General features: G+C 35.6%; 1 protein-coding gene across 1 annotated transcript in view; it reads right to left on the bottom strand.

Moving 5' to 3' along the window:
- LOC107870621 (PLASMODESMATA CALLOSE-BINDING PROTEIN 3) overlaps positions 1-9,760 on the bottom strand; it is a 24,929-nt gene extending 15,169 nt beyond the window's left edge. Inside the window, exons 1-3 of the mRNA XM_016717211.2 lie at positions 9,504-9,760; positions 8,910-9,152; positions 8,540-8,576 (exon numbers count right to left, since the gene is read on the bottom strand). Coding sequence (XP_016572697.2) covers positions 8,540-8,576; positions 8,910-9,152; positions 9,504-9,558 — 335 coding nt within the window. The 5' untranslated portion in view covers positions 9,559-9,760. The remainder of the gene's footprint in view (positions 1-8,539; positions 8,577-8,909; positions 9,153-9,503) is intronic.
- Between the last annotated feature and the right edge of the window lie 16,292 nt (positions 9,761-26,052).

Raw genomic sequence — 26,052 nt, 5'->3', positions numbered from 1 at the left:
AAAGGTAGTCTTACCTTTTGGGTATAGTAAAGCCATTAAGACCATTGTAGTTTTCTTATCTCTTGATATTTGCCAAAGTCACTTCCTTTGTGCCATTCATGTTAAGCTTTTCATGCCACACACAAAGGACCCTTGGGTACATTCCAAATGTGAACAACCTTGGCTTGATGACATATGTGATAGTTTCGGATTGCACTCCTCTTTCCTTAATGTTTATCTTAGTCATGTCCTTTGTGATGCTTGTGGTACGTGTTTCATGATCATAACAAAGGATTGTTAGTTGTATTCCAAAAGTGTACCCCCTTGGCATGTCTATATAATTTTTGGTACTAATATTAACCCTCATATCATGAGGATTGTGTGCATGTTTTCCCTCTCTTTGGTTTTACAAGGTGCGAATTTGAGGACAAATTCCTTTCAAGGTGGAGAGGATGATACAAGCATGAGGAGCACAAGGATTACAAGTTTTTGTTGAAGTCCACGTTTTGGATTTGCAAAGGAATTGAAGACCTTTGGAGCCTTTTTCAAAGCCTTGTCCAAGCTCGGGAACTACAAAGACTACAAGGCGCGTTTATGAAAATGGACGCGGTTGAGCATGTTTTAAGTTCATCCAAGGGAGTGTATGTATTAAAGTGTGAAGACATGCCTTGAGTGTCTTAAAAACACTACAAGTCATCCCCATTTATACACTCCAAACCCACCCCCTTCATTAAGGGTAAATGTGTCACTTCCCATCTCTTTTGTAATAGACTATAAGTAGGAACCCCTTAGTCTTATTTTCTTAGTTATCTTATTTTGAATGAAGATTGTAACATTGAAACCCCATTTTCCTCTCAAGAAGAGAGTAGACCCCCAACTTTGAATATCACAAGTGAAAGGTTCCACTTGTGTTGTGAAACGGCTAGAAACGTGAGTGCTTGAGTGAACTGAGTTCCTCTTGTATTCGCGTAAGAACTTGTTGCTTGTTAATGTGATTTGTAGAGGTTTCATCTTTCAAGTTTGTATTCGTTGTTTCCTTTAAGTGGCTTGTGCGTGTGGACTGTTTGTGTGGTTGCAGACTGTTTCGTGCTCTTTTAGATACCATTTGGTATCAATCCTGATTCTACCTTGTCTTACGTGACACCTTATGTGGCTATTAGTTTTGGGTTCGAGCCCAATGTGATTGCTGAACCTTTTTCTATTTCTACTCCGCGGTGGGAGATTCTGTTGTGGTTAGGAGGGTGTATAGAAATTGTGTGGTGACTGTTTGTGGGCGGGATACTGTGGCAGACCTCATGGACTTAGACATGGTTGATTTCGATGCTATCCTAGGGATGGATTGGCTTCATTCGTGCTATGCCACACTAAATTGTAGAACCCGAAAGGTTACTTTTTCCTTCCCGAATGAACTAGTAATAGAATGGGCCTATCAGGTGGTATACCGGGGAGATCATCAGGAAAAATTTCTAGGAACTGATTCACCACAGGAACAGACTAAAGAGAAAGGCTTTCGGTATTCAAATCTTTAACCCAAATAAGATAGGACATTTTTTAGCACCAAGAGGGCACTTTATATCTTACCTCAGAGCTCGTAAACTCATTTCTAAGGGTTGCTTGTATTATTTTATTTGGGTTAAAGATTCGAATACCGAAAGCCTTTCTCTTTAGTCTGTCCCTGCGGTGAATGAGTTCCTAGAAATTTTTCCTGATGATCTCCCCGGTATACCACCTGATAGGGAGATAGATTTTGGTATTGATTTGTTGCTCGTTACCCATCCCATCTCTATTTGCCATTATAGAATAGCTCTTGTAGAACTGAAAGAGTTGAAAGAACAGCTAGCAGATCTTCTAGACAAAGGTTTTATCTATCCTAGTGTTTCTCCCTGGGTGCACCTGTACTCTTCGTGCGAAAGAAAGATGGTTCCCTCCATATGTGTATAGATTATCGCCAGTTGAACAAGGTCACTGTTAAAAAAAAACATCCACTTCCTAAAATTGATGATCTTTTTAACCAGCTTCAAGGGACTAGATGTTTTTCAAAGATAAACCTTCGTTTGGGATACCATCAGTTGAAAGTTAGAGAGTTAGACATTCCCAAAACAGCCTTCCGAACCAAATACGGTCATTATGAATTCTTAGTCATGTCCTTCGGGTTGACTAACGCCCCTGCAACCTTCATGAATCTTATGAACAGGGTGTTCCGTCAGTTTATGGATTTGTTTGTCATAGTTTTTATTGATGATATCGTGATTTATTCTAAGAGTGAAGAGGATCATGCCAATCACCTCTGAATCATCCTTCAGACTCTCAAAGATCATAGGTTGTATGCAAAGTTTTCCAAGTATGAATTCTGGCTTATTGCTGTTACTTTCTTGGGGCATATTGTGTCTAGTGACGGGATTAAGGTTGATCCCCAAAAGGTTGAGACAGTGAGAAAATCTCCCAGACCCACGAGTCCAACCGATATTCGGAGCTTCTTGGGTTTGGCGGGGTATTGCAAAAGGTTCGTAGAGAGTTTCTCTTCCATAGTTGCACCACTCACTAAGTTGACGCAGAAAAAGGTGAAGTTTGTGTGGTCTAACTCCTGTGAGAATAGTTTTGAGAAATTGAAAGACAAGTTGACCACTGCACCTGTTCTGACTCTTCTGGAAGGTACAGAGGGTTTTGTTGTGTACTGTGATGCATCCCGTGTGGGACTTGGCTGTGTACTTATGCAGCAAGATAAAGTGGTGGCTTATGCATCTAGGCTGTTAAAAGTGCATGAGCGAAATTACCCTACCCATGACTTGGAGTTAGCAGTTGTGGTGTTTGCGCTTAAAATCTAGCGGCATTATCTCTATGGGGTACATGTTGATATATTTACTAACCACGAGAGTTTGCAGTATGTTTTCTTGCAGAAAGAATTGAATCTCAGGCAACAACGTTGGTTGGAGCTTTGGAAGGATTATGACATGAGCCTGCACTACCAACCGGGCAAGGCAAATGTGGTAGCCGACGCCCTCAGCAGGTTATCTATCGGCAGCCTTTCGCATGTTGAAAAGGGGATGAGGGAGATGATGAAGGATATTCACCGACTTGCAAATCTAGGAGTGCAACTCTTGAATTTCGAAGATGGAGGAGTGGTTGTTCAAGAGGTAACTAAATTTTCCCTTTGTGAAGTTAAAGAGAAGCAGAATGAAGATCCCATCTTGATGCAGGTCAAGAAGGATGTGGGTCAACAGAAGGTGATGTCTTTTGAAATTGGTGGTGATGGAATTTTGAGATATCAGGGTAGACTATGTGTGCCAGATGTAGATGGGTTACGAAAGAGGATCCTTGATGAAGCTCACAGTTCGAGGTATATTGTTCACCCAGGCTCTACTAAGATGTATCATGATCTGAAAACCCTATACTGGTGGAATAATATGAAGCGTGATATGGCTAACTTTGTTACCAAGTGTTTGAATTGTCAACAAGTGAAAGTAGAGCTTTTGAGGCCAAGTGGTACTTCCCAAGAGATAGCTTTGCCCTTGTGGAAGTGGGAGATGGTCAATATGGACTTTATCACGGGACTTCCGAGGTCCCGAAACCAGTATGATTCTATTTGGGTAATTGTAGACCGGCTGACCAAGTCAGCACACTTTCTACCTGTGAGAACCAACTATTCGGGAGATGACTATGCCAAGTTATACATCAAGGAGATAGTCCGTTTGCATGGAGCACCTGTATCCATCATATCTGACCGAGGTACGCTATTCTTTTCACAGTTTTGGAGATCTTTTCAAAGGGGTTTAGGTACCCAAGTGAACTTGAGTACGACTTTCCACCCTCAGACGGATGGGCAAGCCGAACGTACTATTCAGACCCTTGAAGATATGTTAAGAGCTTGCGTGATTGACTTCAAAGGTAGTTGGGTAGATCATTTTCCATTAATAGAGTTCGCTTATAATAACAGCTACCATGCCAGTATAAGATGGCTCCGTTTGAAACTTTGTATGGGAGAAGATGTAGATCACCGATAGGGTGGCATGAAGTGGGTGAGACTCAATTTTTTGGGCCTAATCTTGTTCATCAGGCATGGAGGATGTGAAAATTATTAGAGAACCGACTTAAAACAACCAGAGTAGACACAAATCCTATGCCGATGTTCGGATACGGGAGCTAGAATTTGAAGTTGGTGATTGGGTATTTCTCAAAGTCTCCCCTATGAAGGGAGTTATGCGATTCGGGAAGAAAGGTAAGCTGAGTCCTCGCTATATAGGGCCATACCAGATTTTGAGAAGAATAGGTTGGGTTGCGTATGAGTTAGAGTTGCCTGCAAGTTTGGGTTCTATTCATCCGGTATTTCACATATCCATTTTGAAGAAATGTATTAGAGACCATTCATTAGTGTTGCCTGTAGAAGAGGTCAAAGTGACAGACTCCTTATCCTACGAAGAGGAACCTATTGCAAAATTAGATCGTCAAGTTAGAAAGTTGAGGAGCACGGAGATAACTTCGGTTAAAGCGTTGTGGGAAAATCAGAAAGTTGAGGAAGCAACTTGGGAATTAGAAGATATCATGAGAGATAAATACCCAGACTTATTTGATCCGGTGAATGACGAAATAGAAGGTACAATCCTTGTCTTATTCTTTTATGGCCTTAGTATGTTTGAAATCATGCTTGTCTGTGTTCCGCGTCATCATTCGGGGATGAATGATCCCAAGTAGGCTAATTTAACACCCTGCATCGTCCATGAGTTTGCTCGTGGTAATATGCTCTTAGAGTTAAAGACTAGAAAATTAATTTTTCCTAATTTCGACTTTTCATCACATGGGAAATTTGATAAGCTTTCCGCCGATTTAAGATTCGCCCAAATCCGATACCCGGGCAAGAAATTATGGCTAATTTAAGTCCTAGTCGAAAACACCATCATTTTTGTGCTTGGCGTGTCGCGGACGGGGTCTATTTAACAATTGTCAAATTCCAGAAGCCTAGCGCGATTGTGGCGCGTCGCGCTGAAATTCCAGGTCCCAACCAGTGGGACAACGCGATGGCTCCGTGTTGCGATGATCCTAAGAATCCCATTCGTCAATTTCCAGTGAGCCACCACGATGTGGCGCGTCGCGGTGGCCGATAAAATCGGGCTCCCAGTTATATTTTATTCCATCTCATTAAGGGTATGTTAGGTATTTTCCACCCCCTTATCAGCTTAAACACGGGATTTTACTCCCAAGTGACCACATTATTCATATTCTCTTCAAAAAAATTCATAAGAACACTCTCTAGGGTTTCAAACTAAAAACCCAATTAACTCAAGATTCAACTATGGGTTTTCGAAACTGACTGAAGATTTGGAATCCCCAAACCGTAGGCTTCAAGAATCATCCATCAAATCTCTAAATTGAGGTAGTGGGGTTTATCCTAAAAACTACATGGGCTTGGAAACACTAAAACATGATTTAAAGATTTTCAAGCATGATTTTAGAAAAGATTTTGAAATACATGATTTTATTATGCATTATGAATGTTTAAATGCATTGTTGATTTGGCCCTTAGGCCTTTCCCCCTAAGTTGATTTACATGTATACGTATATGTATAAAATTTGAGGTATAAGATCATTTGAGAGCATAAATTATGCACTCCCTCTCTTGTGATAAATTAAAGATTTTGGTTTTGTAGGAAAAGAGTTGAAATGCATGTTTGTGATTTGAAAGATGTTTTCTCAATGTCATAGTATTTGAAACCTTGATTTAGAATTATTGAGAGGGTGTCTTGAGATAACTATGTTTTGTGTTAAAGAGATGAATTGCATGAGATAGAGACTTTGGACATGACCACCATTGTTTGTTAAATTGTTGATAAAGAGAATTGCTTGCGTGGTTACATGAATTTTAAAGCATGAGTTCCTTGAACGAATTGTTGTTATGGTGGTCCTGAATTTCATGATTTGAAAACAGAGTTATAAATTGCTATAAATGTCTCAGAGAATGTGAATTGCAAGTCAATGATATGACGATACCATATAAATGTATGCCATAACAGAGTTAGAGTTTTCAGAAAATGCATGTCTTAAAGAGTTAAAAATGGGCATAAAGAGAGTTAGGTGGTTTCCTGGAGAGGGCTAGAGTTCAAGTAACTCTTAACCTAAAACCGTGATCTGCCGATCCGGGTAGATTATTTTTACGCTGGCGACGGCAGTGTGGCGTAGCAGAGTCAGAGACTCCAACCCTTGCGGCACATTTGGGTTGGAGGCTTCCCCGCCGAGTCAATGGCGGATTCCATATAGCCCGTGGAATTTCAGAGTTGTAGGGTATACCACCTAGCGCAGAAGTAAAACGAAGAGTATCACAGAGTTCAGATGATTTTACAGTCTTTCAAAAATGCCCATGAGATTTCTTACTATATGATATGTTTATGAACTGTTTTAAATTGCTTTCATATATGCTGAATATAAATTATTATTTTGGATCTGCTCTGCATATCAGTACATCTGTATTGACCCCCTACCTTCCTGGTTCGGAGGCTCAGTCTAAGGGTCCGGCTAATCAGTAGAGTATTCCAGAGAGAAGTGATCCGTTCGGTGGTGAGCCTTCTTTGTTCCAGAAGGCCTGTTATTTTAGATTTTGTTATTCCGTTGTTTTGGTCTACTGGGGGCCTTGTCCAAATTTTCAGAACAGTTTTGAGATGTAGTAGAGATTTCGCAGACTAAGTCAGATCTTATTTAGATGTTTTGAATTGTAACTTTCATTCTCATGTCTTGAAACTCAGAGCTAATGATCATGTTTCCATATCTGTATTTTCGCATATTCTCTTATTATATGAATGTTGTGCATAACTACCAGATAGAGTAGGACGTTCACGCCTTCATGGTTCGGAATGTTCGTCATGGCCAGACCCTAATTCGGGTTGTGACATAATCACAAGATAATCACACAACTTAAAAGGGAAATAATTCGTCTGGTACTATGCTATGCACATTACTCCTCAATAAAGTAGTTGATGTGTAAAGATTTGAATTATTTTATTTGATACTTTTCAAGTTTTTCCTAATTTATTTATTTTACCACTTAATAATATTTTTAAAACTCAAGGTATTTATATGAATTGCTACTAATTTAATATCTTTTGATTATTTATTTCATATACTAAAGATTTTTAAAATGTAAAAGAAATAAAAATGATGGCTTTTGAATTTTCATATACGTACTAAATGTACTATTTTTTAAGGAAAAAACTATTTAGTCATGAAATAATTAAATTTTTTAGAAAATATTAACAAAATGGTCTAATATTACAAATGAATCTTTAAAATAGTACCCAACCAATTATCGCTTTTTTTTAGAGTTTAGGCTGAGAAAAGAATATAAATTGACACTCAATTATATAATAAGACAAATATAGTATAATAAAAATAAAAATTAATATGAAAAAACTAAATTAAAAATAATAAATTTTTGTTTTCTAAAGTTTTTTTGCCTATGTTAACTTTGTGGATTTATTGATTCATTTATGAATTTACTTGGAAAAAATCCACAAGACGAATTCATTTTTTATCATTTTTTTTATCAAAAAAATCTTGTTTAAAATTTTGCAGGTAATCTATATGCGAATTAAAATTTTCAGGTAATAATTACCTTTAAAATTTTTCGATCGAATTTTGTTTGACAAAAAAACAACTTATATTTTCTACTTCAAATTTTGTTTGATAGAAAAATTTATAAATTTTTCATCGACTTAGTTTGGTTGAAAAACTTGTAGAAAATTATGTCACCTGTAAATTCTTTTGTAAATTTTCAATAATCTTTTTTATATAATTTAATTTTATTTTTTTTTGTAATTTATAAGACGTAGATTTGAACAAATCAATTTGAAGAATTAAACAAATTTATCATTAAAAAAATAAGATTTGACAACATAACATGCCAAGTAAGAGAGAAAAAGATTTTTAAATTGTTAATTATTTTTTGAGGAAAATAGAGATAGTTGGGTGATATTCTTGTCATACAAAGTAGGAAAATAATATTTATAGACAATTGTCAAAACATGAGACTACGTAAGGAAATACCCCGTCTTACTTTAAACAAAGGTAACCAACTTGGAAAAGTAACTGAATTAGCTGGCGATCTCTTAAGAGATCTTGGTCATACTTGAGGTTCATATCTTGCCGCTTAAAACCAACAATTCCAGCTAGCTGGTGCAGGAGCGGAGCTAGAAACCCAAATATGGGTTTGGTAGAGCCCACCAATTTTAGTTCGAACCCTTTATTTGTGTTAAAAATTTCCCTAAATACATGCAAAAATTAAATCTAGAACTAAAACTACCAACATCTGGTGTGACTTCGACCCCATAAAGCTCAAATTCTATCTTTAACTCCTTTCTTGAGCAGATTTTCACTTTAAGACATTTTTAAAACAACGTTAGGCGGTAGTTCAAGATAATCCTAAAGTCCCCATTTTTATTTTTTAACTTTTCCCAAAAGGAAAGAAGGCTTTAGAGTAAATATACCAATTCCCGTGCTAGCAATATTTTATTAAGTTAAGTTACACTTCATTTAAATGGGTAACAAAAATTCAAAATCCAAGTAACAGAGAACATACCCAGGACTGGATTGGTACACACACCCAGAACCTGTAGCTGTTGATGACAACAAAAGGAATAAATAATAAAATCAGTAAATCTATAAATAAATCACATAAAATTGTAAAAAGAAAAAAAAATAGTAGTTGTTTTATAAATCCAAATTTGGTGCACCATCGGTGTATTTAATACAATCAGGAAACTAGGTAACTATTACCGATTATAGTAGATTATTCATTTCTCAAGTAAAAATATAAAAATGAATAACCTACTACAACAAATAATGATCACACGATAATGTAAAAAGAAAAATATACTGAAACATAATGGTGTAAAAAGAAAAATACAAGCGCACTTAAAACTATCGGTTTATTTCCCCAAGAAACTTACTTGTCGGTGGATTTGGGGTCGTAGTAGCAGTTCCACTAAAATCACAGCTAGCACCAGTTGCACCTTTTCTCTGATAATAACTATTTACAGCATAATTGCAGTGATCTTTGATAGTGTTAGGGTTATAGCAAGGACCATTTTGAGTGATAGGGGTACAATCAGCTCCAGCTCCACAAGCATAATCTATATTTTTCTGAAGTTGTTGGTCACTTACACCATCTTTACAAATACAGAACAAAGCACCTACAGTTCCACAACCCCCCAAAAAAATCAGCTCAAAGACAAGCAAAATTTGAAGTTTGATAAAGGAAAAAGCACCCTTCTTTGAAAAAAAAAATTCTTTTGATCAGCATGTGAAGCTCAAACCAGGGGATGGAGGGAGAGTATCAGCTACAGGTTCGGACGAAATCAGTAAATTTTGCTTAAAGCTAATACTTGTGTTAGAAAATTTATTAAATATATATAAAAATATTAAGTGTGATTACAGTAGCTAACTGAGACAGAGCTTTTAAGTGACAAATTCAGAATCCATGAACTTAAAATTTTGAGCCCATCTCGAGCTCAAAGTCAGTAGAATTACAAAGATAAACTTACTTGAATGAGTAGTGATTGCCAAGAAGAATACTGGAAATAGTACAAACGTAGCCATGACAGTGGCAAGATCGTGGCAGAAAATTCTGTTGCAGAGTTTCTTTATTTTAAAAAGACAAGGGAGCGATGAGATAGGAGGAAGAAAGAAAACAGAGGAAAAGAGGAAGAGAGAAGTAGAAAGGTGGAAAAGGGAATAGAATTGTGGAGACAACACAAACAAGAATGACGGTGGAGATTATAGATGATGGTGTGAGGTGGAGAAGTAGATGTTAAACTTCATGTGGCATGACATTTTTATATCGTGAATCCAACAACTTTCTTAATCAATTTTGATTATGGGTGCATTTGGTAAGATGGAAAATGTTTTCGCAAAAATATTTTTCTATTTTTTTGTTCGGTTGTAATAAAATGTTTGAAAAATATTTTTTATAACAATTTATTTTTCTCAATTTGTGAAAAATTGAGTTTCCTCATGAGCCAAGTGAAGTCATTTTTTAGAAAATGACAAATGTAATTTATGACTCCACCATCATTCCTTTTTCTCACCCCAACAACACTTATATTCACATTATTCAAAAAAATTCATATTTCTCAAAAATTTATATTACTAAAAAATATTTTTCACTGTGTTTTGCTTTAATTTTTCACTGTTTGAAATAAAAAATAGTGAAACCCGAATTTTTCTCATTTCCAATGTTCGTTGAATATATTGATATTTTTATATGCATAGAGAAAGACTTATCTATGTTACTTTTGCTAATTGCATATTTCATTTTGTCATCGATGTAACTTGTTTCACAATGTTGAATAAGCTTATTGTTCCGTTATATTTCTATTGATTGTAGTATCTTGCGATTGTCCTGACAAAATATTGAAAAATGTCTTCTATATTTGCTAATTAATAGTTGTTTAAATTTAGTGATTATAATATTTTAGTATTCGATATTGATATTATTTGTTATGCTTAAATTAGTTCTTACAAATTGTTCAGTTACTAGAGGTACTAATATACTAGTTAACAATTAGTAGTATTTTCTAAAAAAATATTTTTTCACTCACCAATCAAACACTACAAAATATTTTTCTAAAAAATAATCTCTACTCACCAACCAAAAACCATAAAATATTTTTTGAAAAATATTTTTCAATCACTAACCAAATATAAGAAAATAAGTAGAAAACCAACTTATTTTCCAAGAAAACATTTTCCATCATACCAAACACACCCTATGAGTTTGTTAATGGGAAAAAAACAAAAACACTTTTATTCATTTAATTCTGAGTTTAGAGCTCTAGTTTAGATTTTTTTTTCCGTTTAATTCAGATCTCTGGTAAATTTTCTAGGGTTAGATGGACGAAATTACACATGGAGTGTTGTTAATTCTGAGTTTAGAACTCTTTCTCGATGTGCCTGTTTGCTTTGTCATTTATTATATCACCCATAATTAATTATTATATATTATTTATATATTAGAATATTAATAATATTTAATTAAAAAAATATTTATGACATGTCTGTTTTAGTTGTTTCAACCATATGTGTTTGTTGACATGTCTACTTGCTTTATAATTTTAATATATCACCCTAAATTAATTATTATATGTTATTTACGTATTAGAAAATGAATAATAATTAATAAAAAAAGTAAAATAGACATTTATGAATATGTCTACTTTAATTGTTTCAATCATAATTTTACTATATCACCCATAATTAATTATCATACATCATCTAAGTATTAAAATATTAATAATGTTTAATTAAAAAAATAAAATAGATATAAAATGATAAATTAAATTTTCATGTTTTAAATTAACTTGACATAGGTCCACTTAAATTTTTTTCACAAGTATTCTTTATAGTACTTTTGTTATATCACTTCTAATTAGTTATTATAAGTCATTTAAGACATGTCTGCTTCGCTACTTCAATCGTGATATTTGATTGCCTCTTATGTAGAAAACTAATCATGTTTACTAAAAAAATTGAAATAGACATTTGTGGCATATCTGTTTTAGCAGTTTCAACCGTAATTTTACTGTATCATAGCTAACTAATTATTATAATTCATTTAAGTCTTAAAAAAATAATAATCTCCACCATTGTCTCTAATCACTAATATCTTAAAAGCGTGAAGGGTCTTAAAAATATTGTTTGAATTTTTTTTCCTTTATTAAAAGTCTTCGCAATAGATAAAATTATTTTTTTCACCTTTTTTAACTCAATTTATTATTTAATTATATTAATAATATTGACTATTTAGAGAAAAATATATGAAAATTTAGCGTTGATAGATTTTCTTTTTAAAAAAGAGTACTTAAAAATATGGTAACAGAAAAAAAAAAAGAAAAATATTAATGTGTTCCATCAAAATGAGAATAAATGATGGCATGAAAAACGTTAATAAATATTTCCTTTTATTTAGGACATGATAACTAAAAGCTTATGTCACGATCCGAACCCAAGTCTAGCTGTTGGGTATCTTAAGTTCACCATGGGCCAGAGACCACCCCTTAGCCTAATCTCCAGAGCATAATACAAATAAACAACGGAAGTCAACCAAGATAGCAACAAGAAAGATAAATGAACCTAGTGATAATTCTAAGAATCATACAAGTATTTTTGATCCTCAGCCTAATCCACTTCATTCTTTTATTTACAGAGTGTGCTTCCTTGTAGAGACATTGTCCATAGGGTTGATGATCAGCCCCCTTAGCCAGTAGATCCTGAAAATGAGAGTGTGTCATATGCAGAGTTTCAGGCAGCTTTCCAAGCGCTAGCCCATGCGATGACTAATGTTCATGGCAACCGTCAGGCTGCAGTCCCACCTTAGCAAAATGGGAATTTTGTCGCAGCCAGAATTAGAAGCTTCATGAAAATGAACCCGCACGAATTCTTTGGGTCAGTAGTAGGTGAGGATCCATAGTTATTTCTTGAAGAGGTGAAGAAGATCACCTAGATTATGCATGTGTCAAAGAAGGAGAGTGTTGAGTTAGCATCTTATAGGTTTAAGAATGTTGCTCATGATTGGGTAGTGATGTGGGACAAAAGTAGAGGGGAAAATGCAGCTTCCGTGACTTGGCTAGAGTTTTAGAGTGTCTTTTTAGATAGTTTTTTCCCGCTAGAAATGAGATAAGCTAAGGTAGAAGAGTTTATAAACCTAAGGAAAGGATCCATGACAGTGAAATAGTATTGTATTAAGTTTAACCAATTAGCTAAGTATGCTCTCGACTTGATAGCTGACCCTAGAGTAAGTATGAGTAAGTTTTTGACTGGGGTATCAAGTGATGTGTTGAAAGAGTGTAGAGTTGCTATGCTCAATAGAGATATGGATCTTTCTAGGCTAATGATTCATGCGAAATAGATTGAGGTAGATAAGATGAAAGAGAGAGGGAAAGTGAGTAAGAGAGCCAAGACAGGTAGTCGTGGTTTATCGTAGTCAGGGTCTCAAGGTGGTAGTAGTTCTCAGTATGGACGGAGATTTTTATTTCCATCTCCATCTTCAGCTAGTGTACTCGCACTTGCATTTGGGGGTGTCAGATTTAAGGGAGTGCCAAGCTCCAAAGCCCAAAGTAGTACTAGTGGTGTTTGTACCGACCCGTTGTGTGAAGAATGTGGTAAGAATCATAAGGGTGTATGTAGAGCCGGTAGTGATATGTGCTTTAGATATGGCGATATCGGTCACAAAGTTTGAGACTGTCCTAAGCCAGGTCCCCGAAGTCAGCGTAGTCATCTTTCAACTTATAATAGGTTGTATGCACTTCAGGCTCGCCTTGATCGGGAAAGATCCCCTAAAATTAACCTGGTATATTATGAGCCCTTCATCTTTATGTTATGCATTGATAGATCCTTTTCTCTCATTTTGAGCTTATATGTTAGCATGAGTCATGCATAAGTTTCAGATCTTGATTGGTCAATTATGACCCAGTCTGTAGGTGCCCCGCACACTACTCCAGTAGTTTAGCAAAGTATGTTTAGAGGGACATAGAGTCCCAAGGGGGAGATACCCCATGGTATTATGATGTTTCATGCCATTAGATTCATCTCGATGCATGTTCATATTTTCCTTATAAAGTTAGCATCAATCATTGTTCCATTGTCAAGTTGTGCTTTCAAAAGTCAGCTTAGCCGCACATTCATGCATTAGATATGCACATTTAGTAGAAAGAGTTCAGCTTGTCAGCATGTGTTCAGTCGTGTATTCATGATATCATCCCAGTTATGAGTCGATGCATCAGATATGCATGTGTATTATGAGAATTCAGCTATAAGTATCATCAGTCGAGTATTCCATGCATCATATATGCATGCCCAGTGTGAGACTCTATATGTTAGTCGTTCCAGTTATGTAGTCCTGATTTGAGATGTTTTCATTTCTTGAGTAAGTTCTATTGATCCATAATCTCAGTCTATTAAGCGACATTTGAGGACGAATGTTCTCAAGGGAGAGATAATGTAATGCCCCACAAAATCCTCTTCTAGTCTGAGCCTTAGAGCGTATTTGGTAAAGCAAAAATTCGAGTCAAAATGTTTCAGAAATATCCTCCCAAGTATGAAATACTTTGAATCATGTGGGAATCTATTTGAGCATGAATTAAGATCATAGAGGTGCCCTAACTCATGGTCGAGTTGAAAGCTTTCCTATTTTTCAAGTTTTAGTGACCATACAAATTTAGGTCAACTTCAATCGACCATAACTCATTGTATATGAATAATTGTGTGGCTTGCTATATATCAAATGAAATATCTTTGAATTAGCTTTCCAACGATACCAATTTCACCTATATTCGATATCGGAGGAAAGAGTTATCCCCAGTTTATTCCAGCATATAAAACTGGAAAACGGTGACGACGTTTCTGACGGGCTATCATATTTCTGATGACCTTTTTGACAACGTCATCAGATTCTGATGACATCGTCAGACCTGGGTAGAAGATCAAGAATTTAGACCCCTTTTGTGACGACCATTCGTGACGTCCTATCACGGACCTGACGGCCTGTCACTGATAGCGTCAAGTATATTTTTTCAGCAATTCAAGGGCATTTTTGCAAGGGTATTTGGGTCATTTCTCACCTTTTTTGAGCCTCTATAAATATGAGGAACCCTCATTCAAACCCTAATTCAATCATTTTATTTTCCAATTCTCTCAAGAATATCTAGGGTTTCATTTAAGAACCCTAATCTTTCAAAATTCATCCATAAATTCTTCAAGGTTTCTTTAAGAATCAAGTTCCTCATAGTGTGGGCTTCATGAATTTATTTATTTCAAGTGTGGATAATGTTTCAAGAACTAAAGTTCATCTAATTTCAAAGGTTAAGGTATGTAGATGTTGATTCTTGGGTCCCTTTCATCCAAGAAGCTCAAGAACACTTTTTAAAACTAAAAGATTTTTATATTTATGAGTTGTTAATGATTTGTATGAGTTGAAATAGATGTTTAATGTGCTGTTGAGTTTTGATTTATGTTTGCCTACAAAATTTATGAGCTTTGACCCTAGTATGTGGAATTCATGCGATGTTTGTGATAGACCCTCTTGAAGTTGTTTCTCCATGTGATGTGTTCATGACTTTTGGGTGTAGAAATGGTTGAATAAGTGAAGAACGTTCCCCATAGGTTTGATAAAGAGCTTAGGTGAAGCATAAGGGCCACTATAGTATGTTGAATAGGAAACCCCAAATTGTGAGATAGTCCATGCATGCCTAGTGTTTGATAAAATGCCTTAGTGAGTGAAATGTGCCAAGATAGCATGAAATTCCCAAGTAGGTGTAAAATCAGTCATGTCTAGTGGTTGTTGAAAGACCCTAGTGAACAAGTCAAGATATGATGGTTGTAAATTCCCCCAATTATGTGCCCTTGATAGATGTTAAGCTTTTAATACATGCCAAGTGGTTAGCAAGTAAGTTATGACGTGATACTATGAAGTCTCCCCAAGCCATGGATATCCAAACACATGTCAAGATCGATATAGGTATGAAATAGCCAAGGTAAAACCTTGTTGAAGGGAGTACAATCTAGTAGCATGTTTTCCCTACGTTATTATATGATTATGATTTCGAGATACTTAAAGTGACTCCTTGGTGACTGTGATGATGAATAGACGTTTGAGATCCTTAAATGCTTGAGGTGATGTTTAATGATTGTGGAAATGATTCCTGAATTACTTGTGAAGATGCTTAAATGATTATGATGATGAATGAATGCTTGTGATGATAAATGAATGATGATATGCTTACTTTTATGCTATCGAGTTCTGGGGGTATTTATACCCAAAAATAGAGTTGTTGTCTAGAGCCCGTGTGAGTTTCTCGATAATTCCAGTTACGCCATGATTCTTAGAACTCAGTGAATTATAAAACTTTGTATCCTTAGACAAGTGCGGAACTTAAGAAAGCTCAATAATCTTAGAAATCTCTGTAATCTCTGTATCGCAAGTAATCTAGCCTTAGTCCTGTAACCAGCTCAGATCTAATAGTATTCAAGTGATTCAATTCTAATCTCAGAAGTGATTTGAGTAATCTATTCAAGCTCTGTATCGTCAGTCAGATACTATGATTTGATGTTTTTTCCATCAGATACAAAACTAAGTAATCTTAGCATAACTCAGTTAGATCTTTTGAGAAACATGATCAGTATCAGATTCAGTTAAGTTGTGCTCAGTTAAAAATTCAGTCAGAGTCTTTCAATTGGGAGTAGAAACTAGCACCGAGCGAGCTCAAGGATGGGAACTCACCTACTAGTAGAGGTGTGATTCTTAGATGCAATCTTTGTGCTTCAGAACTATGTAGCCTGCGTAGGTTGAGACATCATACCTATTAGTTGAGGGTAGATGAGGTGGTTTGAACTGTTAGATGAGGGCTTTACCATTCTAATTTGAGCACCTGATAGATGAGGGTCACATAAAGATAATGCACATAAAGATAATGTCTTTACCCATGGCACGATATTGGCACCCTCCCAACCGGGGGTAGAGGTTGGACCCCACCTATGGTATGTTGGGGCATGTCAGTTAAGTGACTACTTTCCACAGTTTCAGTTTTAGATTCAGTCTCAGTTTCAGAATTAATCTTCAAAAATCAGGACTGTCAGATACAGTCATCTATCTTTATGAGGAACTCAGATAGTTCTGTTGATTAGTTCTGTTGATTCATGGACCATCCCGATAGATAGGCTTTGTAACATATACAGTTGATTGATATCATATTCAGATATATGCCGCCAGAGAAGCTTGATCACAATATCAGATTTCTATTGAATATTCTTGTTGTCAGATTCAGCTATAATCATACTTCTTATCATTGATAATCGCTTCCATAATAATCTGTTAGCAAAGTTGATCTCTAATTCTGTCAGTCGAAAGTAGTAAGCTCAGAGTACAGTCCTTGATGTAAGCACATCCAGATCCTTAGTTATCAGTATCAGAGGAGTCAGTGATTCAATATCTCAGTGTCAATAGTGGTTCGGTCTTCAGTAAAGTGGTATGCGAGTTTCAGTATCTAAAGTTGCGATGATTGTGTACATGTTCTGTGCATTCATGTGTATGTGTTCTCATGCGGCATCTTTCATGATTATTCAATTTAGAGATTATGCATGCATGAGCCCTTGCATTAGCCTACCTCGTCTACATACTTGGTACATTCTTGTACTGACACATTTGCGCTATGGTGTTTTATTTAACACCATAGGTTCAGAGGCACAAGATCCAAATTATCCTCAGCAGTTTAGTCCCCATCAGCAGCAGTAGCAGTGAGTCCTCTTCTTTTGAGGACGAATCTTAGCTTACTATTATTGTTTTAGACTTTGTTTATTTTCAGTTGACAGAGTTAGTTAGGGACCTGTCCCATCAAATCCACAGTTCAGACAATTTAGAGGCTTTTCAGACAGATGTATTAGTATTCAGTTTTCAGTTTTGAGTATGTATAGATGTGTTGAACCTTATGGCAAGTTCCTGCATTTATTTCAGATATTATGTAGTGTATAGGTACAGATATTAGAAAAGGGTTAGCTTGTGGTCCTTCGAGTTTATAAGCACCGTGTGACATCTCGGGATGGGATCTTGGGGCGTTACAAGATGATCTTGAGAGAAAACCTTAATATTATGGTTGAAAGTGTATGAGAGAGATTTTTGAGATGTTTAACTAATGAGAATGGAAGATAATATGTTTCTTGAGGGTTATAAGTCATGAGAAGTGAAGGAAAAATACCAAAATACCCTTACTAAAACGTCCCTTAATTGCGGGGAAAAATAGCTGACAACATTCATGACAAGCCATCATACTGGTGATAGGTTGTAACAAAAAAGTAAAATCTTGGTTTTCTGGTTAAGGTTGATGACATTGGTGATAGGCCGTCACGGGCGCGACAGCTTATCACGAATGTCGTCACTCAGTTTTCCAGCCTGACATACCAGAGTAAAATGGGCATAACTCCTTGCTGCGATATCAGATTTAGCCGAAATTGGTATAGTTGGAAAGGTAATTCAATTATCTATCGTTTGTTAGGCCAGGAGCTTAAAAATTCATAGTATAACGAGAGATATAATAATTTGAAGTTGACTAGCAATATCCTTCCTAAGAATTCAATCAGTAAGGAATGTTTTGATTAGTGTGATAGCTGGGTGTTATTTGAAGACTTAATATGCATGTAAATTGCTCATAAAACTATAAAAGAACCATGATGTACTATGCATGATCTTGAAACATGGCGCTAATAATGGTTTGGATTTTTCAGGGTATTACACTAAGTCTAGGACCTGGTCCTAATTCCTTTTTCATAAGAAGTTTTGGTATGACGTGGTGTATTGAACCTAACAAGCTAAGGCTGGATTGATCAAATTAATATGACCTACTAGATGGATCAAGTATCTCTCCTCAAAATTGGCTATGTTCAGGAGTCATGTATCCTTGGTAAAATAAGTGCATATAGGTCTTACTCCATATCATACCTTTGCAGGTATAAACCTATGTGAACAACTTTGGAGGAGGAAAATGTATCATTTACAAAGTCGAGGATTTACTCAAAGAAAGAGAGGGACTTAGTGCTATCTCACAGGTTAGTATCATGAATGTGCATTTTTTTATTTGTTCTAATAGACAAAGTCGTGTCCTTTCTCTCTTCTTGTGTTAGAAAATTATATTATTTTAAAAGAAAAAATGAGTCACCCCTAAATTGAAATTGATCATATCCAATTTATTCAAATACCCTTCCTATGCTTACTCATTTCTTTATATCTAGGCATACCTATTCCTTCTCTTATCAAAAAGAAAAGTTCAATCACAAATAGTTATCCTGTGGAAATTATCTACAAATGGCTACAAATTCATCATTTTCTTTCGTTTTAAAGGAATCTGAGCTTAGCATAATAAAGGTCCATTCCTAAATCCTCTTAGAAAACACCCTTCATCTCCTACTCTTCCAAAGCTAAACCCCCTTTTCACTTAAATTATTGATGAAGAATCATTCCTGAATCCTTAAAATTTTTCTGATAATACATTGATGGATGATTCCTGGGTTGCTTAAATCTCATCTTACTATCAAATAGCCCAAGAAAGTGTATATTTGGTCTCAAAAACCAAAATGTTAGTAAAAAACTAAGATATTCTGGAGAAAAGTCTAAAAGCTTTAATGAAAATAAGGAGACTCCTGAGGGACCTGATCATAAAAAAAGTAAAGTGGCTGTTAGAAAATCTGTGATCACTTATAATAGAAGGAAAAATAGGGAGAAAAGTAAGGTTGTGTCTAAAGAAGCGAGAAATAGGTTCTTGAGAAATCAAAAAATGTTAACTAGAAGGATTTTTGTCCCAAGTTTGTTAACAGAACCTGGTATGTTGGAACTAGTTAAGCTGGTAAAACATCAAAGCTGGATGCATCTTATGAAAGGACCTAATCCTATAGTCTTTGATAAAGTTGTTGGGGAATTATATTCCACATTGGAGTTTCTGAAGACAAAATAAAGATGACTGCTATAGTTCAAGGAAAGAAGCTGAATATTGATGTTTCATTACTTTGGAAATTTCTGGATGTTTCAATCTATGGTGTGAGGACTGTCTTAAGGCAACAACCATAAATAGAGTTTTGGAAACTACATCAAAGTTTAAAGGTAAATTAGTGGCTGAGTGAATAGGAAATCACTCAAGAGTGAGTTGTAATTGGTCTTTGATTTTGTAAACAAAGTAGTTTTGCCCAAATCACAAAAGAGGAACATTGCTTCAGCTACTGACTTGTATGTCATGGAATGTATTAGCAGTTTTGAGTTCATTAGTTTACCTACATTGATGATGGAACACATACACAAATAGTTTCTTGGAAAAAATGGCAAACATGGCATGCCTTATGGTTACTGGTTGAATAAAGTATTTGATCACTTTGGCAATGTCTGTGAGAATAGAACTCCTAGAACTATATTACACATTCTTGGTGTGAAGACATTGGTCAAAACTTAGTATGTGAAGAAGAAATCAAGTTCTAACTGCCAAAGGAAGTTCAACACAGAGATAGAGGAGTTACAATTCAATATAGCTGCTAAGGATGCAAAGATCAGCAAATTGAACATTATAATTCAACATTTGACTGTTGAAGGTCCAAGTGTCACTGATGAGCTTAAACTGAGTATTCTTACCTAAAGAAAAAAGACTCCTATTTGACAGAAGAGGTTCTCAACTTGAATATAGAGATAAGGCATTTAGCTAAGGAATTGTTGCACTATCATGCTACAAAAAACAATAACCACTCTCTACTTCTTGAAACCATCCTTCCAAGTCCCTCCCCTATTTAACATTTCATGATTCTTATGGCTTTTTTTTTTGAATATTTAAATTATACACTACAATGATACTTTTCTTCTACATATGAATGAATCTTTGTTTATGTGTTGCATGTATTTCCTCTTTCTATTAAAGATATTCTTCATGTTAGTGTTGCCCCAGTGGCCACGAGTTAACTAATAGGTGCTTATTTTACTCTTTGTTTACCAATTTTACTTTTCAATGATGCCAAATAGGGGAATATTGATTTCATGTGGTAGTGTGTCAATAATTGAATTACAGATATGTATGGCATGTTAATAGTAAGAAGTATATGATGTTCTAATTAAATGGTATAAAGGTAAAATGCTAGAGGGTAGTGAGTATAGTAATAAAGAGAAGTAAATGACATTTTAAATATAAATTAACAACAAAGGACTAGGTCCCTAAGTTTCATAATAAAGGAAGCATGATGATTGAATGATGGGGGAACATTCATCTTTAGAAGTGGTAATCACTCTAATTCAATGTGATGAATGAATATTGATGCTCAAAACTCTATAGTTAGTTTGTCATAATCAATAAGGGGGAAAATTGCTATATCTTGTTTTGATGATGAACAATTTACAATAAGGGACCAGGTCTTTAGATCTTTAAGGCAAAAAGTACAGCTGGCACATACCTGTATAATTTTGTCCTCTAGTGTAACAAACTGCGCAGGTGCTGCTTGTACTATTTAGGATACCTAGTCCAATTTCATTTTAACCCTAATCATTACTCCACTATAAAAGGTAAAGAATTCTTCTCAATGAAGTAGTTTTTGAAAAAATTAGATTGAAGATATTGAAAGAGGCAAAAACTCAATTCAGCTTCATTGCTCAAGTATTGCTCAAGTTCTTATTTCATTTGTAAGCTAAAAGAGTGAGTGTTCTTCAGTTGAGTCCTGAATTGTAACTAAATTACTCATGCTACAAGAGTAATGTTTTCTATGATTTCTTAAGAAAGTTTAGGTAGAGTTACCTAGGGTGGATATTGGTTAGAGTTAATCAATATCAAGGTGTGTTCTTGGCAGAGTTGTGAATACAGGCTTGTAGTAGAGTTATATCATGCAGGTGGAACCTAGAGTTAGGTTCATTAGAGACTGTATCAAGAGTTTGATTATAGTAAAGTTTTGGGTTCTTGTGAGGGCTAGCCATCGGTTTTACTTCCTTGAGCAAGGTGGTTTCCATGTTAAATCTTGTATTCTTTAAGTTTTTTGCACTGGTCTGTGTTCTAGTTAGTTTACAGTCTTATTGCCTGTGACTGACTTTGAAGGACTTGGTCCCTCACTGTGTGATGCGACACCCAAAGTTTTGCCAATTTTTATTAGAGTTAGAATACTCCAAAAGGTTCACACCAAGAGTGATTTGGTTAGCATGGGTACTCCACCTAACTTAAAAGAAAGGTAATCTACCACCAAGACACCTAGATTTAATTGGCAGTATTTTGGGTGGTGAAAAACCAGGATGTTTGACTTCATTAAGGCTAAAGATAATTAGTTGGTGGAAATAATACTTGATGGTCCTCATATTCCAATTAAAGAATTTAACGAAGGAAAAATAGCAAGAATGGTTGTTAATAGATGGAGAGAGTATAATGATGAAGACAAAAAGAAAATTAAAAAACATTATAAGGCCAAGAAACTGTTAGTTTGTGTCATAGGACCTGATGAATACAACATGATTTCTGCATGTGAAAATGCTAAAAAAATTTCTGGGATTGTTTGAAAATAGCTCAAGAAAGGACAACTGATGAGAAGGATTCAAAGGTTGATATACTAACTACCCAGTATGAATCCTTCACTATGAAAGAAGGAGAAGCAATACACCTCCATCATAAATAAGCTACACTACTTAGGAGAATTGATTCCATTGTATAAGCAGGTGAGGATGATTCTTGGAGTTCTGCCAAAATACTGGGAAAGCAAAATAAATGCTGTTGCTATTAGTAATTTAAAGACACATGAACTCAAGAAGCGGAAAGAACAAGAGAAAAAGGAAGGAAAGGGGGAAAAATCTCTGGCACTGAAGGCATCAAAGTCTGACTCTAATAAAGAAAACACTAATGTTCCCTATTTGGCAAAAAAAATTGTTAGAGCTATAGAAAAGTGGCTATTTTTAAGGATGTGGAAGTGGCAACAAAAAGGAAGGCACTGTGGAGGTTTGTCACAAATGTGGAAGTCCTGAGCATTTTTGTAATACCCCAAAAATCTCAACCAATACTAAAACAATGGTTCAAGCTCATGAAAAACAAATTAAATTGCTTTACCAGTTTTATGAGTGAGTTTGACGTATAATAAGGCCTTAAATAACTCCTAGCTATTAGATGAATCAAAATATCCCTTACCGATTGAGTTTTTGATAAGAATTTTGCCTTAGTCAACTTCAAATAAGCATATATTTTGCTCTACTCGTAGCTCAAGAACCACCAACAGTTAAATAATTGAATTATCTTTTCAGCAATACCAATTTAGACTTAAACCAATACACGACTCACAAGTTATGGCAATTGTAGTGTGAGACAGTATCTCACCGCGACCATGCCGCGTCGCGCTGATTCCTCAATTCACGTTCGTCCTTTTACTGTGACGTATCACGATGGCACCGCATTGCACCAAGGTGCAATTTCATACTCATCCATTTTCCAGTGACAGAACATGATAGCACCACATCGCACCAAATTGTAATTTTGCACTCGTCCTTGGGCTACACTTACAATGAAATTCCAGTCACTCATCGCGATAGCACAACACCGTGGTGATGGTCAAAATTGGGATTTTTAGTGAAGAAAATTAAATATCTCTCAAGGGTATTTTGATTTTTTTCCCATGACCCTAATCCCGCAATCTGTGAAAAACAAGGGATTAAAGCCCCAATAGCCTATTAGGTTATTATTTTGTTCAATTTCTCCTAAATAAAAAGTTGTCTCTCTTAAAGAATAGACCCTAGCCTACAAGATTCAAGCTTAAGTCCAAGAAAACCACCAAAGAACCTCGAAGATTCTTCAAGCAGGTATGTTAGATGTTCATCCATGGGCCCCTTTCACCCACGGAGTCCAAGAATCTATTTTTAAGTTTTAAAAGTATGATATTTACATTTTTTATGAATTATGTCCATGAAATTTCATGAATTCCAAATTTTATATCATGTCTACACAAAATTATTGCTGTTATTAAACCCTACACATTTTAATGTTGTTGTTTGTGGATTTAAAACCTTAATTGGTGATTTAGGATCAAAATCATATTATTACTACAAGCTTTAAAATATTCCCATGCTTAGCTTACCTATGAATATCAAGTGTTTGATAAAATGCCGAGATGAAAGGTTGTTGAAAAATGACTACTTAATATGTCCCTAAAGCTTTAGTATGTTTTAAATATTATGGTTTCTATATCATGTTCATGCGAATTCAGAATAAAACTCCCAGTCTATGTTTTGGTCATGTGATGCGATCTTTTCATGTTTATAAAGCATCCCCATGTTAAAGTCTTAGTCCCCATATGTTTGATGAAATGCTTAAGTGACTATTTGTGAACAAAGATTTCCTTCCATGGCTTCAAAGCTTACAAGTGGTCCTATTGTTATTGCTATCGAGTCCCGGGGGTTATGAATACCCAAAATTTAGCTGTTTACTTAGTCTCTATAATTTCAAAATGGTGTCAGACATGTATGAGCATTATTAGTTCAGTCAGTTATCATGTCATTCAAACTTAGACCAGTTTAGTTATTCTAGTCATTTCCTTCTTTAGTTAAACTTAGTTCATTCCCATAATTAGTGTCAGTTCAGTTAGGAGTAGGATTCAGCACTGAGCGAACTCAGGGATGGGGGAATTCCTGTTAATAAAGGGTTTGACCCTTAGTAGCAATCCCTAAGTTACAGAACTATGTAGGCAGTATAGGTCTGAGATGTTTTCCTGCTAGTTTAGGGATGACACATATCTCATAATGTCTTCCAATTAGTTTAAGGTTGACAAGGTCCTGTTAGTTTAGGGTTGACAAGGTGTCTTCCTGTTGTTTAGGGTTAACCTAGACATTGTTAGTACCCGTGTCACAGTTCTAGCACCCTTCTAACTTGGGTCATAGGTTGAACCTCTATCAGCTCAGACTGGGGCATATCAATCAAATGATACCTCCCATAGTTTCAGTTTTAGTGCTCAGTTCAGAATTTAGTTCAGTCTTTCTTGACCATAGCATACAGTTTATTAGTTATTCAGTTATATGATTTCAGTACTTTAGTTTACAGATTATATTCAGTACATATTTTATGGTTGGTCATGCATTCTCAGTACTTATAGATTTTATGCATTCTATTCAGTATTTCATGCTAATCATCTAGTTAGTTATTACTCCTGTATATGAAGCCATGCATATTAGCCTACCTCATTTAGCATACCTGTATATTTAAAGTACTGACTGCATACTCATTTCTTCTGCTTTGATGTATCATATCATAGGTTCGGATGCTCAGTTCCCGGATCACGCATAGACCTTCCAAATTATAAGACATAGCAGTGGTGAGCCCTCATATTTTGAGAACAGGATATATTTATTTTTATTCTTTTAGTTCAGTAGTTAGTCAGAGTTATTTGAGGGTTTGTCCCATCAGCTCTACAGTTAGTAAGTAGAGGCTTTTCAGACTAGTATAGACAGTTAGTCAGTCATCAATTTCTTAGTTGTCCTTGTCAGCCATTTTATTCAGTATTATCAGTATTGTTCAACAGACATTGATAGAACTATGATTTAAAACTTATGGCATTCCTTAATTAAATTCTGCATATGATCTTTTCTAATCAGTTTTACTCAGTGCTCACAGCAAGCACCAGATCATGGGTTAGCCTGTGGCCCCCCGAGACTCTAAGAACCATGTGACTCCTAGGGCATACTCTTGGGGCATTACAAACTTAGTATCAGATCCTATGGTTTTAAAGTTTCCTTGGTAGTTTGAAAGTCGCATCAAGTAGAGTCTTGTGCATGGGTGTGAAGCACGCCACACTTATGGACAAGAGCCTATGAGGAGCTTTTAGGAAAAGTTCCCCTCTTTTAGTGTTCATATCGTGCAAGTGAGCATGTTCTCAATTTAAAATCTCTATCTAATTCTAATATTCCTTTTGTTTATAGAATATGCCACCTAGAAAGGCTAATGGAGGAAGAAACGAAAATAAGCATGCACCTCTGCCCATTTAGGAAGATCGCCTAAATGAGCATGTCTCTTACGCCAAATTCAGAGCTGCTTTTAGTACCTTAGCTTATTTAGTAGTAACTCAGAGCAATCTGTAGGCTGTTGTCCTGTCTAGGCTTTTGATTTATGCTCAGCTGAGTGAGAGTAGAGAGTGTAGAAAGAAGGAGAGAAAGAATAAGAGGGCCAGAACAAGTAGTCTTAAGCCTAGGTCAAGGGGTAGTAACCGCTCCCAATTCCGTCAGAAGTTTTTAGCTCCAGCTCTATCTTCAGCTAGTGCACCAGTACCAAAGTTTAGGAATAACTGTTAGGATAGGGTGCCAAGCTCCAAAATCCAGGGTTGTGTGAGTAGTGGTTGTACCTATTTGCTTTGTGAAAAATAAGGTAGAAATTACCTAGGTGTGGGTAGAGACAATAGTGATGTGTGTTGGAATCTAAGTTTGAATCTTTAAAGGTCGAGCTAATAGAAAAAAGAGTAGAAAATTCTAAGTTAGTCAATTTTAAGTTGTTACATGATGATTGTTGGGGCTATAGAAAGTTAAGAGTTACATCTCAGAAGAAATTACAAGCAACAAGTTTTACATTATCGAGC

This window comes from Capsicum annuum, chromosome 5, assembly GCF_002878395.1.
Source record: "Capsicum annuum cultivar UCD-10X-F1 chromosome 5, UCD10Xv1.1, whole genome shotgun sequence".
In the NCBI taxonomy this organism is placed as follows: Eukaryota; Viridiplantae; Streptophyta; class Magnoliopsida; order Solanales; family Solanaceae; genus Capsicum; species Capsicum annuum.
The sequence above is the reverse complement of the archived record's forward strand: the minus strand, read 5'-3'. Positions and strand labels throughout refer to the sequence as shown.